General features: G+C 45.4%; 1 protein-coding gene across 1 annotated transcript in view; it reads right to left on the minus strand.

Annotated features, from left to right (window-relative positions):
* ZC3H12D (zinc finger CCCH-type containing 12D) overlaps positions 1-17,384 on the minus strand; it is an 18,441-nt gene extending 1,057 nt beyond the window's left edge. Inside the window, exons 1-6 of the mRNA XM_017736402.1 lie at positions 11,580-17,384; positions 7,497-7,939; positions 2,937-3,076; positions 1,732-1,966; positions 1,014-1,120; positions 8-339 (exon numbers count right to left, since the gene is read on the minus strand). Of these exons, the coding sequence (XP_017591891.1) occupies positions 8-339; positions 1,014-1,120; positions 1,732-1,966; positions 2,937-3,076; positions 7,497-7,867 (1,185 nt within the window). The 5' untranslated portion in view covers positions 7,868-7,939; positions 11,580-17,384. The remainder of the gene's footprint in view (positions 1-7; positions 340-1,013; positions 1,121-1,731; positions 1,967-2,936; positions 3,077-7,496; positions 7,940-11,579) is intronic.
* Positions 17,385-17,585: the final 201 nt, after the last annotated feature.

The following is a 17,585-nucleotide window of genomic DNA, read 5'->3' on the forward strand; positions in this document are numbered from 1 at the left end:
GCGCTGCCTGTGGGGACAGCCACTGCCCGAGCCCCAGGTCAGAGCCAGGACCGCCAGCCCAGGCAGGGGATGTCTGCTCAGGACAGCTCCCCTGGGACCTGCCTGGGTAGCAGCAAGGCCCAGAGCAGCCTCTGGCTTCTCGCAGAGTTTCTGTGCAGGCATCGCAGGGTGCAGGCTCTCTGGCCGTGTATGGGGAGCACTGACACCTCTCCTCCTCTTTCCCCAGGGCCAACGGGACTTTTGTTTTGGCCCTAAGCTCATCAGCAACTGAAAGCTGAGCTTGATGTGGTCTCTCTGGATGGTAAAATTTGCATTTATTGCCATAGGTGCATTTTTTACCTGAAAGAAAAAAAAAAAAATCAGACAGGAAGTTGTCACTAGCACCAACATCAATTAATGCACACATCACTTCTCCCCAGCACTGGGTGTGATGAACACAGAAGAAAGGGGAAGTACTTTTTTCAAACGCAGTACTGTTGACTCCAGATTTAAATACTGCTGATATAAATAGCACGGTGAAGCAGCAGTAAAAGGAAGTTTCTGCTATTTTAGAAGTGTCTGATATTCATGCTTCAGTTCCTGCACTCGGTGGGCTGGGTGGGAGGCCTGTTGCTGCAAAAGGTTGCTTTAAAAAATGGCATAGGGATTTACGTCTGAGAAGCCTGCACTTTGCTAGGGGGCTGTTGGGAGGGGAAAGAGGGAAATGGTTTGGATGGCAATTCCCAAGTGCTGCAGGACAATCCACTCCACAAAGTGAGAAGCGTGTGCAGGCAGGATGGTCAGCACGGCCATGGAAGCTGTGTGCGGGCAAGGATGGAGAAGCCAGAAACATCCCCTGCCTTTGCTGAGGCCGAAGCCACTTAAGCAGGAGAACAAAAAAGCATCACACCTTTGAGCAACCCCAACCCAAGTCCCTACCACACAAAGCAGGACAGCATGTGGCAGTGGCCCTTAGCCGAGGGACAGCACTGCTGGGAAGCAGGGGGCAGTTCACAGCATGGGGAGAAACCAACCATAGGGGCAAGGCTGCCATTTTTTTTCAGGAAGGACTGGCTTTTTGCTGAGGAAGTTACTAAGGGTGGGTCCGTGCCGGCCTAATGGATCATCAGGAGGCATAAACCTGGAAAAGTAAAAAAAAAATCACGGATATAAGCACATGTCTGTGCACACTGGATGTCTCAGTGAAGTGCCTTTCCCCTGCACACCTCAGGCATTAGGAAACTCAGGAGAAACGTTGGTATGAACAGAATGAGGAGCACTCAGCTCAGCCTCTCAGACATGGTGCAAGTGCTTTAATGAAAACCCTCCCCCAACAAGGATGGTGAAGGGCCAGAGAGACAAGCTTCTTGTGTTTGCAGAAACACAGGGAAAAGTCATGCTTTGTTGTGTAGGGGAACTAAAAATACTGCCTGCCAGCCTCCTCTCATGGATTTAATTCTGCTTCTTACAGGAAATAGAACCTGGAAGATAGCAACCCTTGGTTTAATATCACAAATTGGACTGGAAAGAAGGAAAGCTGGTCACTAATGCTGCCATTCAAGTAGAAAAGTTCATAGAAGAGTGACATGGGAGGTTTTAAGACCAAAGCTGAGGGAGCAGGAACTCAAGAAATGAGATAAGAAAAGCTGCAGTAAATTCCTTTCATGAAAAGGCTCATGTATTCTGCTACTCATGGGAGGTACGGCCCACAACGTTTAAATTCTAGATTCTCTAACACCATCCATCTCTTACCTGTTACTGACAAAAGAGTACATGAGCAGTCGTTGCTCAATGAACCATTTCCACTCAGGGTTTTCATTCTGCAGATCCCGGTAGTGGTCATTGGAAACAATGACTCCGTCCTTCTCATAAGCAACTTTCACTATGTAGCGATCGTCGTAGCAAACCACCCTCTTGCCTTTCACCTTCCGGGAGGGTGTGTAGACCAGGATAGATTGCTTTTCAAGCTCTTCAAGAATGTGCTGATCTGGTCGGGTGGTTGGCAAAGTAGGCAAGGGAAGAAAAGAAAAAAGGAGCTAATTAATTAAAAATTACCAGCTCTCAATCATCTGCTACAAACCTACAGGAATCTAAAGATATTTCAGCACTTCAGGAAACTCACAGTGGTGCAATTTTCAGATGCAGTGATATCTGGTGGTTATTCAGCAAATCAAAAATTAGGTCTTTTAGAAGAACATCGACTTGTAAATTTTGAGACACCCTTTTTTGATTTTTATCTGCAAAAGAATCCCTTGAATTCTACACCACAGTCTGATACTGAATCCCTGCAGTGCCCTTTTTACCCTGCTAGATGCTAGAAGGCTCATAACCAGCCCTGACATAAGCTTTACCTGGAGATAAAATGTGTGTGACAAAATACATAAATTAACTTCTTCTGCTGCTGTTGAGGACACTCTGACCTCTTGCCATTCCTTCTCTGCAGGAAGGTGGATCTGCCTCCTCTGCAGACACCAAGCTGCTGGCACAGATCTCACAGATCTACTTCCAAAAAAACTGAGTCTCACTCCCCTCCACAGACTTCTGCTGATGCATTTTCTTCTCCTGGAAGGGGAACCCGTGCACCCTCTGTGTTGGGCAGCCGGCTAACAGATAATAGTCATGCAGTAATGAACATCACTGTCTCCTGGAGGGCCTCAAAAGCTCTGTAGGCTCACTGCAAGCTGACAAACTTCTTCTTTAACTCAGCTGGCAGCACCTGCTGCTTGTTAAGCAGAAGGTTCAAAGCAGTGTAACAAAGCCTTGTAAGCAATTTTAGCTGCTAGCCAGGAGCACTGAATGGGGCAATGAATTAATGACTCATTTAAGTGAGGGAAGTCTGATGCACAACTTGCACTGTGCTTGTCTTTACGGGAAAAAAACTGTACTGGGTTCTTCACACCCCCTGTCTCCAAACTGCACCTGATGGCCGCCAAATTACACCCAGGATGGTGACCTACCTGCAATGGGGCTGTCCTGTCGAGGGGGCTCCTTTCTCCAGAGCGGGACAAAAACCTTGATGTAAGTGTGCCCCCTCTCTCGAAACCAATCCACTGCCAGCTGGATCCCCCAGCAGGAGAATACCTCTTTGTTTCCATGACTATAAAAAAAAGAGAGGATGATGAGGAAAGGCTTTTATGAAGCTTGGAGTTCTCTTTAACTGAGCCAGTAATGAAAAGGCAAAATAAACAGTTTTTTTGTCATTCACCAGTTTTCAAGAAAACAACCTGGCACGGTGTCCTGGTGGGACAAATCCAAACACCTCTTCCAGTACAGCTGAAAAGATTTATCTGAAACAGTTTGGATACTTAAAAACAGAGGTATCATATCCCCCACTTCTGTGACCCAAGCCTTTTCCTTCCATCTGTATCTGGATGGACTTAAGTACAAGCAAGACCTTAGGCTTTGTCAAACCCTTCACACAGGTTGTCTGAAAAAGGTTAGAGGAGTGAGAGTTTCTTCCTGCACAAGCAGAAACCCATGAGGCTCTCCTGTGAGAAACAAAATGTGGGAATTTTCTTCTGTGGTAACAGGGCTGTTAGAGATTTTAATGGCTGAAGTGGCTGCATGTGTGATCACAGGGCACTCCACTGGTAATCTTTTTTGGAAACATGAGAACATGTGGGGGAAGGAAAACTGTAAGAGGCAGGATGGGAAATATAAAGAACCTAACCCAGGACACCAAAAAAGGGACAATACATCAGTGGGCATGGCCACAGGCACCTCAGGCCCACTTTTATCTTGCCCTAGTTGGTGGATATTTTCTTCATTGCACAGAGAGGTAGAAAAGCCGTAAGACAAGTGTTTTAGAGGTGCCAGCAAAGTGGGTTCTGAACAATTCAAAATGTAGCATAAGACCAGAAATAACCTCAAGGAAAACAACTAGGGGTGACATCCCTCTAAATTTCTCACCTTCCCTGAAAATTCCTACTGCTTGGCATTCACTTACCTAAAATTTGACCACAGTGCAGTGCATGTGTAAAGGAAGGCCATTTGTTAACTACCTCGGCACAAGAAAACGAAAATAAACTGTGCACCAAGTCCTAAATGGATAAACACCCTCACAGTATTGACAGAATGCTCATCCTTCTACTTTGACCTTCCTGCATGATATTGCCAGTCTCACTCAGGCTTTCACCTCTGCAAAAAGCCCTTGTGAATGACTCTCTTGGCTGCTATACCCACCTGCAGTCACAGACCAGGCAAGGACAATGCCACAGTCTTCAATGAGTCTCCCACCACCACATCCCAGGGATCCATCTCTAGGTTCTGCCTACATCAGCCTCATAACCAAAGCTCCATTTTACAGCCATTAAAAGTTTCTGTCCTGAAATGGTGACCACAAATGAAAAATAGCACCATTTGGTGGAAGAAACCTGGTTGCCTATTAAGAGGTATCAAGGCAATAGGAAGTCATATAAAACCCTTAGCAATAATAAATGGCCTGAAGTGCTTGACATACCTAATCTCCATTTTAGAACAGCTGTTTTGTTTGGTTTTAAAGGATAGGATCTACCCAGGATACTCATAACATCACCTGGACAGGTGAATTGGAAATTTGGGTGACTTTTTCAGATAACTGCCTTTAAAAGGCAGTCCAGGTACAACTTTGATGCCGTGACTCAAACATAAGTTCAGCAACAGCTTTCTTTAATATTGACTACTTGTATATGTAATCCTGTGAGCTTTAGGAAGGCAGTTCTAGGTGTACCCCAGTGCAGAAAGTGAAGTACTCAAGCACAAGTGGTTGGCCAAAAGGCTGAGTGGAACAAGCAAGATGAGGCACCTGGAGCTGTTCCTCAGCGTTATCACTTAATCCAGCTACTGCCACACTGCTACAGCCAGACCTGGGGGCCATCTGAACCACTCTGACCACGTGTGGGGGGCTGTGGTGTCCCCACTGAACACCAGGGACTGCTGTGCAATGGAGCAGGGCCCTCAGGGCTTTCCATCCTCCCTGCATGGGCACAGACTGGCTCCTGTCAGTCCCCTTTCCCACACAACCCTGAAATCCATGGACCATAACGTACCCATGATCTGTCATAACTCAAGGTCATCTCTCCCTCCTGCCAGCAACAGGGTACACTGCACCTGGGTCACAGACCAGCAGGGCCCATCTCTCAGAAAATGAAGCAGAAATTTGGCATCTTTGTTACTCCAGCAGTTAATCCATCATTAGCACTCAGGAAGTCCTTTTTAAATTGTGCCATTCCAACTCCTTTGAGAGGAAGTTTAGGCAAACCAACTTCTTCTGAAAGCTGCAAATGGCCCCATCTCCACCTGGCCATGACACAGCATCAGCCACAGCTTTGCCAGAAAGGCCTAGGGAAAGGCCTCTGTAGCTACCACAGCTTTAAAAGTAGCTGTAAGTGCAAGCACTAGAGGAGATAGCAGCCTCTTTGGTGATGCATGTGCAGTGAATATGGTTATGACAGTTCCTTTTCCCTATTAACACAACTCCATTTATTTTTTCTACCAGCCTTGCTAAACTTCCCATGGACAGGCTGGCAGGCAGCTAAGTTTCTCATTGCATCTGATGGAAACACAAAGTGTGCTGAGATGTTTGCTGAGTGAGACTGGCTGAAGGCAAGGTTATTTTCAATTCAGCTTCTCTGGGTGGCCTGATGGATGCTTGAAGACTGCCAACTCGCTTCATTACCCTGGGGCATCCACATCCTTTTCAAAGCCTTGCACTGCGCAGTGGGCCCTCAGTGCCAACCCCGAAATGCTCCAGAAACACCAATCCTAAGATGAAAATACAAATGCTCAAGATATTTTTCTTCATGCAGAAAACTGCCACTTGAAGCTCTAACTTCTTGATTGTTTCATCCCTAAACTGCTGCTTCTGCTGCACTTTTATGGTTGTTGGTGATGATTATGGAGTTTTTCCCCAGCAAGGGAACCTAATATCCCTTTCCCCTGACATCTGCAAACAGTCCTTCTCTGCCTGATAGTAGCAAACCAGAAAAATTAAGGCAAGGATACTGAAAGCACTCACCAGGCCTACCCCGTTAGCCAAAGCAAATGCCATTCAGCACCACTTTGAAAGGCATCCAGGAGAGGAAAGCAGCTCCTTCCAGGCTGCGCCCTTTCAGTACCAACTGAACTGACAAGCTCAACAGTCTCCTCCATCATCCACAAAGTTTTTATCAAGACAGAGGTTGGGACATCTGAGAAGAGCTGTAAAACCTTTGCCTTTCTGAAGCTCAAAGCTGCTGTGCCAAGAGAGCTGAGAACAGAGCACGTGGCCCGTCAGGAGTCATATCGACCCTGGCACACTGAAAGGGTGGGTGATCAGCTCTGCCACACTGCCTGAGCGGGTGCTCAGTTCTTTCGCAGAGGCAAGAAAGACACCCTGAGGAGGGGCTTGGGTGAAGAGGCAAAGCAGGGCAGGAGAGCCTAACACCTGGCTACTGAGCTCATGGCCCAGCGAATGCCAAGCAAGTTTGCTCTGTTGTGTATTTCCCACTCCTCCGGAGCTGCCTTGAGCAGGGAACCTTGGTTTCGGTTGGGATTTCTCCCTTCACCCACAAGATGGCATAATTTGCTTAGTCTCCAGTTGCTCTGGATGTGCTTGTCCACTTTCCTCTCTAACCAGAGGGGGCGTGGTCTCATCTCACCTCACAGGACTGCTGACTGAAGGAGGAAGCCTTCCTTTGCCCTGTCCCAGCCTGCAGGGATGGGCTTGGCCCTGCTGAGTGGACAGGGAAGTTAACAGAGAAATGGATAGCCATTTCCTGGACTCTTTACTCCACATTGCCTGGATAAACAGAGGCCAACCCACTGCTGTCTTTGGACATCCCATCCACAGGGACATGCCAGGCTCCCCATCTGTAAGAGTGCTTTCACAGTGCCAGGGCACAGCTCAGGAAATGTTGTTGACCAGGATGGGCTGATGCAACATTTCCCAGAAGAAGAATGACTAAGGAGGAAATGAATCTATTCAATACAAGTCAACTATCAATTCCCTGATATTTCCCTAAAACAGAAGCCAAATCGAAAACCAACAAAAATTATACAAGCTGGGAACATTTTTGGGGTTTACTTGCAAGTCAAAGTGGTACAACTGTGATATTGTTAGAAACCACAGCCACCTGACTTTATTTCCCCTCTCCTTCTTAGATTAGTTGGGTGGTCTGTCTATCTATTCATCAGATTTTCCTGGAAACATCTCAGCATATCGGTTTGGAAATTCTAGGTGCCCATTTGAAAAGGGGGAGTAATTTAATGGTGAGCTCAAAGGGAGAGACACTGCCACAAACAGTAGTGGTTGGACAGAGGCTGCCCTATAAAAAGTCAGAATGTAGAGAGAGCCAGTAACTGCATGTGATGTGCATATTCATGGACCTCAAGAGAGCAGGTCCTTAGAAGCTGTGCATCAGCCAAAGAACAGGAATAACCAATTGTTCATACGTCAGATGCATCAACGCACCTCTCACCCGAAGGAAAAACACACTTCAAGCCATCAGTTTTAAAATTCAAAAGCCTCAGAGGAAGAGAGATGCCTTTCAGGAGCTTACCTCATTGCAACATTGCTGCCATCGATCACAATGGGTCTCAAGCAATTGGAAGCATCACTTTCATCTTCTCCAAGCCACTTCAGCCCCGGTGTGGTGCTACATGATCCACGGGCAACCAGCTTTAGCTGGGAAGGCTGAGGCTGGTTCTCCAGAGCTTGAGGTTTGCTCCCCATCCGAATCAGCTCTTTCAGCACATCATCCTCCAGGGCCTCTTGGCCCAGGTTCTCCAGCACTTTGCAGATGTCCTGCTTACCATAGCCCAGCTTGCAGAAGAAATCCAGCTTGCTCTGGTGCACTTCCACCCCTGCTGCAGAAACTTTTCTGGAGCGTGGTGGCACCACTTTGCTAGAAATTGAACTGGCCAGTGCCATTTTAGCACACAGTTACGTTCCTTTAAACTCAGTGCTCCTGTCTTCCCAGCTATGTCCCACAGGCATCAGCTTCTGGGAGGGAAAGATTAGAAATAACAAAACACAACCATTGAGGAAGAACATGCAATCTCTCAGTTATTTGTCTAGTGCACAGCAGAGACCACCAGATCAGCTGTCTTCTCTCTGAGGAGACTATCCAATCTTCTCTCAGCATTAAAGCTTTTTTCTGGTCTGCTCTTAATTATAAAAGCATCAGTGTGTCCCATGCAATGTTCGTCACTCTCCAAACATTATGTCAAACAGGTGTCACCTTACTTGGAGAGCAGCGCCAGGCTGCCTGTATGCAGACAGGCTGCATGCGTGAGTTGGTTCTTCAGACTTATCTCACAGGAAATGACACAAAGGGGATTTTCAACTTGCTCTGTGGCTTGTCAGCCCAAGATAAATATCTGTCAAATTCTACTGGATGGGCTCAGATGCCATAGCAACTTAACAAGTATAGCAAATTTCATCCAGTGATTTAAGGAAACATGCTGTTTGCAAAGTATCTGGAAACTCAGATTTTTTTTTTATAGTTTTTTTTTCCTGCTATGTGTCTGTCTGTGTCTGCGCAGACGTAAATTCTGAAATTCTGTCACTCATCAGTTCTGATGACGCCTGACTACTCTTTTCCTGTTACTTGCTATTTCAGTGAGGGCTTTTATGTTCAGAGAAGCAGCTTGTTTTTTTGAAAGCCATCAGGACGGTGCTTGGAAGCAGGTGATCCAGAAAGTGGTTTCAATTTCACTTACGTTTATTGTCAAGAGAAACTGGTAATTCAGAAATGAGTGTACAAAAGTAGCAAAAAGCTACTTCATATTCTCCAGAACTGCACCATGTAAATTTCTGGTCTACCCAGTGAATGAAGGTGATGGGCAGCATAGTCAGGGATACCCAGAGCTGCTTCAGCCCAACAAGCATGACACAGAAGAGCATACATGGTGACCACTCATCTATCAAGCCAAACACCTTCAGTCACCATTGGCTTGCTTGCACTGAAGCATCTCTTGCCACATTTCTGCAGTTATTGGTGCTACCTGGTTAGAAGCTGTGGCTGGTTCTTCTACCCACGTGTGGAATGTAAGGGTGGCCCTAATCCCTTTGCTGATTGCGGTCAGATGCAGAATTAACTGACCAAACAACCACCTCCATGCTGAGCCCAGAGCCAGAACCACATCCCACACACCAGCTCCCCTTCCTGGTCTGCCAGCCACTCCCTGCCCAGCAGTGGGCCACCCCAGGAGCCAGAAGCTGAAACCTTGGGGAAGAAGGCATGGAGGTACTGGAAAGAAGGAGCTGGGAGAGGATTCAGAGTAAAGCTCCTCCCCAAGGCATAAGAGCCGCCTCAGGCCGTGAGGAAGATATCCATGCTGGGTTCAGTTCAATTAAAACTGATTGATTCAGCAGAAAAAAAAAAAAGCATGATAATTAGTTATAACCCCACCTCATAAAATTTTGACCTTTACTTCTCTGTGTAGCTTTATACATTTCAAGTATTCTGTGGAACAAATCTGGCTCTCAGTTAAAGGTGACAAACAGCATCAATAAAATAAAAAATACCTTAAATATATCATAATTTTAAGGGGAAAGCAGTTACTGTGTGTATTTTTCCCTCTAAATTAAAGCATTGCTTATTTTAGTCAGTGACAGTTTTTCCTTATGGTGCACTCTGTAACAATTTTTGCATCTAATCCTTGTTTTTAATTCATTGACTAAAGATGAAAATTTTCATTACTGAAATGATTTCTCATCTTTGAAACAGCTACTCTCTGAGCTGATATATGTTGATGTAACCAAATAAAGCAGAAGCAGTCACATCTGGGCCAGCAGCACAGTAAAACCTGCTTCCAGCTGTGAGGTCAGTGGCTCCAAACACTTCATGTGTACTACTTGATTTTTTAAAAAATGCCTACATTACTTTAATAAATTATTGTTAATTGAAAACTTCTGTTAGTATCTATCTCCAGGTTGAAAAGAAAATATTTAACACATATTTTAATAGCCATTACTATTATTTTCACTGTACTTCTGTCCACTCTGGTGCTCCATCGGAGGCAGCACCAAGCCTGTGGTCCATGTCCGCACCCTTTGCTTCCTTTTGCAAAGCTTGGTCCTTCTGCACAAGCAGTGAATCCCTTTGGCTTGGTAAGTACAGGAAAAGCTGAGCTCTGGATGGCTGCCTGAGGTTGATGTGATGCAGTATCAGCCATCACCAGCAATATGGTAATTCTGCAAAGTTAACCACTGGAATTCTACTGCAGCATGGCCAAACATTAAGAGTGGGCGATAGAGTCACTGCAGGGTTTTCACCACAGAGACCAATTTTGAAAAACTGAGATGGAAGCCTCGGTCACAGACAACACTGAGGTCACCCTTCTCAAGGGGGAATTAAAGGGCAATAAAATCCCTGGCTTACACATTCATAAACAGTCAGGAATGTGCCCAAGTTCAGCATGTCAGTTGGTTGCTTATAACCAGCACAAAAAGCATATGACAAGAGGAGAAACCGTGCATCACAGAGTCCACCTTTTGCTATCACAAACAGGTTGTGAAATTCCATTTACAAACTTTATGACCTTCACTGGCAAACTACTTAGATTTCCTCCTGCCACTTTCCTCCCTTCATCTCAGCAGACCCCACTGGAAGCTGGTTTTGTTTTCACTCCATTGAAAGCCAAACTCTTCTCATATCCCAGATAAATTTTCCATATATAATGGTATACCCATCCTATGTTCTAGCTTAAAAAGCACTCTCTCTGTGGTGTTGTGACCCCTCTTACACACACAGAAGAAATGGCTTCAGTCAGGTTTCCAAAACTCTCTTTCAATCTTAACATTTTAGAATGTTAGTATTTTAATGAGTACTTTTGACCAAAAAAATCAGAAGACCTCTTATGATTTTCTGCCTTTGGTATATTTTGACAGGTTTTTAAGATTAGAAAATCATAATTGAAAAAACTTTTCAAAAAACGTGGTGGTAACTACTACATCTTGAATGACTTTAAAGAGTAATTTTTCCTTGTCCTTCCACCAGGTGTTTGCTCCACTTGCGACCAGTCAGAGCAGCACCTCCAGCAGCCTCAGGCCACAGAACCACAATAAGGACCAGTTTGACCCAGAGGGAATTAGGGCTCCTCAAAACCCCCTCCCCAAAGCCCTGCTCTGCCCAAGCAGAGGCAGAGGGGACACAGCCCCAGACAGACCTGGCATTGGTTGAGGCAGAGCAGGTTAGGTGTTATCTGAAGTGCTTGTGTATGCTGAGCAGCACAAGCAGCACAGCTACAGCTCCCTGCCACCGCAGTGTTCCCCCTCACACCTCAGGGCTGGACCACTTCTTCCTCCTTCACCACTGAGAAAAATGCTGCAAACCACCTATGACTGACAGCCCATTTGAGCCCTGCCATGAGGTCTTTCTCCAGAAGGCAGATGGGCTACTCTGCCTTCAGGAAAATAAGAATTTTTATTTTCACAAACTAAATGTGAAATGTTTTATGTGCGTTTAGATTCACATGAACTCTTCATAACAAGACCGGTCATTTGTTTTCTTGGTGACTAAGAAAAGATTTGCCTTTTTCTTCCCTACCTTCACTGCTCCATTTGCTAAAAACAGTAAAGCCAAACTTCCCAGGGAGTGAGCTGTGCTCACAGGCAACCCACTTGCTCTGCACCTTACCTGGCAGTTGCTCTTTCTGTGTCCCAGCAGTGTTGTCGCACCATGCTCCAGCCAGAAGCTGGATTCAGAGCAGTACCAGGCTCACAAGGAAGTCACCAACTTGTATTTAAAGGTAAGGCTGATGTCAGCTGAGAGCAAAGAAGTGCAGTGGGCAGAAGTAATTTTATAGGAAGGTTTTACTTCCTCATTTGGCTGGCCAAGCTCTCATATAACCATCGTTTGATAAACTTCCGCTTCATTTTCCAAAAGGAAAATAAAATAAGAGAGGTTCCCAACACATTTCTATTCTTAGTCACAGGCAAAGGTTAGTCAAACTCACTCCAGCAGGGATCCAGAACATTGGGTAGTGAGAACATAGCATATGAATTCTGGGTCAAGTGAAAAGTTTTCCACCAGGGTTGCTGTACCAAGTTAGCATAGCCTCATTCCCGTGCATCTGGCAAATTCCTGGCCTTCAGGGATACACAGAAAAAAGTATTTTTAAAAACCAACATTTTGCTTAGCACCCAATATTGCAAAGCCTCATTCAAACACCTCCGTGTCTGAGGGAACCTGCTCTGGGACACTACAATGAAACATCAAAAACCAAACAACCCCTTCCAGCCTGCTGGTGCCTCAGTTGAAAGGCTGCTTCAGAGACACTCAGCCTCTCCACAGCAAAGACTGACAGGCACTTCTCCATGGCCACCTGATGTTTTCTGCTTCTTCCTTACCTCGTGGCAAAGAAATATGCCTCAAATCCAATTTTAGGCAGCAGGAAGGGTTAGAGGCTCAAGGAGGGGTTGACCTCTGGGACCCTTTGGATGCTTCAGACAGCTCTTGCAGATGCAGTGCCCTCTGCCCCGAGGGAGGGTTGGGGTGGCCCCACTGTGGAAGGGGAACACCTCTGCCATGGTCACAAGGCAACACACCACAGCAAGGTTGACCTTTCCCAGTCAGAAATCCCACTACTTGCATACTTTGTGGGAGGAAGCAGGGTGGCCGAACCCCTTGTAGTGGTATCCTGTTTAATCCAAAGAGTGGTTGCTGGTTGCTGCAAGCCTCACCGTTGCTTCCTGGATGTTTCCAGGTGATGATGATGCCTTTGCATCACACCCAGACTCCTGGAAATTCTTTGGGACCCAGGATGCCCTGCTGCTGTGTAAAACAGTGCCCAGGCAATCACAGGATAAAGGGGCAGCACACAGCCTCCTCTGTCCTACCTCTGGCACAACACTTTCTCTGATCCACTAAGCTCTGGCTGGGCAGGTTAATGCCACAGAAATAGGGGCATGCTCCTAAGATCACAACTAAAGGAACATGTGGGTTCCCTGCTGCCCAGAACGGCTGTGAGAGCAGAACAGCCACAACCCTTGACTCCTCACTCCTTGGACTCAGAATTACACAAAAAGTTGGAAAAGACCTTTGAGATCATCAAGTCCAACCTAAACTCCAAACATCCCTGGAGAGGAGGGATCTTCTCTGCTCCATTTAAACTTTCACAACGCCACACACCTCATCACAAGACCACCACGAAGCAGTACTATTGGAAAAGAAAGTTGCTGCATTATTTATAACCCAGGCAGGCAACAGAGGAAAGCACACTACATTGTGCAGTGTCATTGCAACCCCTACTTGTCAGTAAAATGGATTTTTTACTACATAAATAGGAGCAAAATGGATCCTATAAAAAGAAAAGCCAATTAGATAAGAGAATTTTAATTTCTGTTGAAATGACTAAGCCCGTCTACTGTAAAAAGCCATGAGCAAAAAGCCTTTGACATCATTCAAATTGTAGGCAGACAATTAAGGCAAGACCCTTAGCCAATTCCTGACACCTGTCAAAAGCCTTTACCTAGGTGATCCCCAGTTACCAGAAAGAAGACCATGAGAAATAGAGGAGCATATTTAACTTTTCAGATGGCCTCACACCCTTTCGCTCACCAGAGAAGACACTCATTTGAGCACCCAAGGCTGTGGTTTCATAGACATTTCCTTTCTCTGCTGTGCTCCCTAGTGCTGACAAGCACGCTGAGTTTTCCCAGCACAAATTTACTGCTGCTCAAGCCCATTGTTATGTTCAAGAAGGAAAGACCTGCAGTAGGAGTTTTCAGAAGGGAAGATCTCCCCACTAATGGATGTTCCAATGCTGAGCTGAAGACTGAGGATTTACTGGTTTGTGAAACAACTAGACCTTCACCAGAAAGAATCACTATCGACCTCAAAGTGGGGCAGGCTTATTGTGGCAGCTCCTGGAGGCTACGGAGATGACCAAGCATGACTTTCAAGGAGGCTCCCTGTGCAAAACCACATTCCTGATGGTTAGACTTCTGCATGGAAAAAACATTCTCTTGAAACTGGCACTGTGGAACACCTCAGGTGTTTTGGTCTACACACTCCACTGAGGTATTTGCTTTGCTAACGAAAACGGTCATTATTGCCTCAGCACAAAAGAAAAGCGTTATCACCCTCTGCCTCATGTGAAAAGCTCACCTGCTGTGAATACCAAACAAGCATACGTGCCCATAGTAACACAGTGAAAATTCTTCAGCCCCTAATCAGCAGAAGAAGGTCAGAATAAAGCAAGTGCTAAATCAAATGTAGGTCTATTGCCAGCAATATTTTTAATAGTTCTGGAACTAATACATTCTCCATCCTGCCTCAAGTGAGAATATTTCGCTACTCCCTTCAGGAAGGCTTGGGTCAGACCCTCAAGCCAAGCTCTCTCAACAGTACAAGATACACTCCCGATTTTAACTATGGTTTTTTACACACTATTAGGCAAAATCTGGATGTCTTCTGCCAGTGAAATTCTCTCCCTGTTGGAGACACTGAAAATCTTGACTTGGAGACAGGTGTTCAGCCTACATCACTAACTTAGTAGGTCCTACTAGAGTACCACCAGCTCAGTTACTGACAAGCAATCCCGTATTCAGACTGGCAAAAAGCCACTACCTTTAGAAGAGGTATGCTTGCCAAAATGACCACCTTTCCTACTTCCCCAAAACTATGCTGCTGTAGCAAGCACTCCATCTGACCACAGAACAGGGAGAAAAAAAACAGGAAAACCAATTTCAGTAATGTAGACAATGGTAACTTCCTGGAAAATTTCAACCCCATCCATACGGTCTGATGTAGCAGGATCCCTACTTGGTTTTGCCTAAAATACCTCTTTTTCCTTCTTTTATATAACAAGATACTGCTATGACTCAAGTTGTTTTCCACTGGGCTTAAAATAAAAAAGTACCTTTTACAATCAGAAAGTCCCAAACAAGTTTCAAGTTCAAAAATTTACTGCCGTTCAGGTTAAGATTTCAGAAGGCTCTTGGAACTGTCTTTCAGCTTCAATGATTTATTGTAAGCTTGTGAGACCTAACCCTACATATGGTCTGCTGGTACTTTTTAACACAGCTACCACGTTTAACCAAGGTGATACTGGCTTGCTCACTGAGAAAAAGCACATTCCACCAGACCAAGCATTTCACACAAAAATACAGCCATGTAGCCAGTATATACATAAATCTTACTGTAATTTAACATTTTTCAAATTGCTTGTGCTACCCCTGTATGCAACAAGTGATTGATAGAAAAGGAGAGACATTACCCATGCTCCAGGAAGATTACAAGCAAAACCTGTAATCCTGTCGTCAATAATGTACAAATTTTACATTAAAAAAGTCAGGCTACAGGAAGGCGAGATGGACAAAGATAAGAGCAGCAAAAGAATCAGAAATTGTTCTAAGCTTCTTGAAAATTTTAAAACGCTTGTCCAAATAACTAATAGATGAGGGAAGGCGGGGGAGAATTTGTTTTGTTTAGCTTTGTTTGTGTGGTTGTTAGGGTTGGGTGTTCTTTTGACAAGTGGAAGGAAGCAGGTACAGAGCATTACCTCCAGAGAATACAGGGTTACCATGACTGGGTTTGGGTAACTCCCAGCCTGCAACGCCAACCACTTGGATACATCATTTATGCTTCTTCTCCTGACTTGTGTGATGTCTGTGGGATTAGAGAGAGATCTCTGTTGCAACCTACCCCTCTCCCACTTGCCTTTAGTGCTCTACAACCAGGTCCTATTCACAACATGGGTTTAGCCAAGTCCACTCCAGGTCTTGGACTCGAGCTCAAGAGATCTACATAGAACTAAAGGAACTACACCACATGACATCAAAATAAGTCTCAAACTTACTCAAATCCATGAAACAAAACAGTTCAGAGTCTACATCATATTTTTAAGCTGTTGCAGGTAAACTCTGAGGAGCTGGTTTCTAAGCCTTCAACTAATGAACAAGGAGCCTAAATCATGAGGAATCCCCCTTCAAACAGGCCTCAGCTATGTCACAGTGAGGAAGTTGATGTTTCTGCTACAATATTTTCAATGCTATTTTCAACATTAGAGAGGAAGGTGGGGTTTTTCGTTCTGTTTTTTAACTACCACAAGCACCACAGGTCAATACTGAAACTGAGGCTGGAGATACGGCATTGACGAAAAGGAAATGACAGGGAAGTGTGAATTCTCATTAGATTAAAACAAGTCAACTCTTCGACTCCCAGATAATGAAGAGTCCTGTCCACTCCAACACCTCTGGCTGGACAGGAACAGCAGGAAATGTTTGTGGTTTCAGCTGACCATACAGCTTGTTCGTGCAATTTCCAAAAGAACCACATACACACAACTGTAATTTCTGATGACTGGAGCAGTAAATCCCATCTACCCCAGAGTGCTCGGCTGTCTGTGCATGTGCCAGGTGAACAGCAATCCCTCCAGCGTCAGCAGAGACCAGCAGCCCTAAGATTTAGTACTTGCCTCCAAACTGGAGGCTGTCATTTGATCGCCTATTAATATCACCATATTTCTGAGCATCCACATCTGAAAGCTTCCTCTTAAAACAGAAACAGGTAATTTCGCCCATCTGAAGAAACTGGGTATTTTTAAAAGCAGCAGGGCATACTGAAAATCTGAAACCTGAAACCTTTTGGATGCACTGATTTTTTAACCCTTTATTCTGAAGACTTTGGCCAACAATGCAAATGGACTATTTACTTCCATATACTACTCATTTAAACTTTCAGTTCTTAAGCATTTACCTGTTTCAAAGAAAACAAAAGCCATTTCTGCTGCAGGAAAGTGAGCAATTCACCTGAAATAGGGTGTTTGTTGCTAAACATTGATAAGTATGTCCCACAGATGGTTGAGGGCTAGCTGAAGCCTAGGAATGACTGCTGAAACTCTGATGTTACATCACAACTCTCCAATAAGAGGACCTCTGGTGTTCAGCAAGAATTCAGCTTTCTCCCCAACTGGAGGCTTTTTTGTTTGTTTGTTTCTATGACTGCCATTTCCTAAAGAAAGCAAGAACGCAACTGCTTCACTATCTCCATACCCTTGTCAAATCTGGCCAGTCTTTCTGCAAGTTAAAAATGCAATGTAGAAAAGAAGGACAGCAGGACTGATAACAGTATGATAGTGCAAACTTTGTTTAACAGAGCAGGCCAAGAGGAAGAAGAGCTCAAGACAACCTACTGCCTCTGCAGCACTACTCTGAATGCACCATATCCTGACCTAGTACAGTTCCTTGGAATCTTCGTATGCCCAGACTAAGGCAGAAACATTCCTGAAAGGAACAGTGAGCAGTCCTCAGCCCCAGATTCCCTGAGACCTCCAGGAACAGGCCTCCTGGCTACCTCTCCTCTGGAACAGAAGGCTCTCGCTCAGACTCTGCAAGGATGGCACCAGCCCCTGCAGGGTCTCAGAGGGTGTCATAGGTTAGCAAGCATAGTCCCGGAAGGGATGTCCTTGCTAAGGGGTGCTTACAGTTTCCTCTGGGACCTGATAGAACCTATCAGCTGGCCAGTGTGAATATGGACAATTCTCTAAGCCACTTAAAGTTGTGACCACCTCTGTGATCCACATTTAAGAACAGGCAAACTTCCCCTCCAAGCTCTCTCTCGTTTCCGGTGCTGGGACAGGTGGCTGCAGGCCCCGTGTGGGGGCCAGCGGGCCCGGCCAGGCCCTGCTTGGGCCAGGCC

The sequence above is a fragment of the Corvus brachyrhynchos genome, unplaced genomic scaffold (genome assembly GCF_000691975.1).
Source record: "Corvus brachyrhynchos isolate BGI_N302 unplaced genomic scaffold, ASM69197v1 scaffold595, whole genome shotgun sequence".
NCBI lineage: Eukaryota > Metazoa > Chordata > Aves > Passeriformes > Corvidae > Corvus > Corvus brachyrhynchos.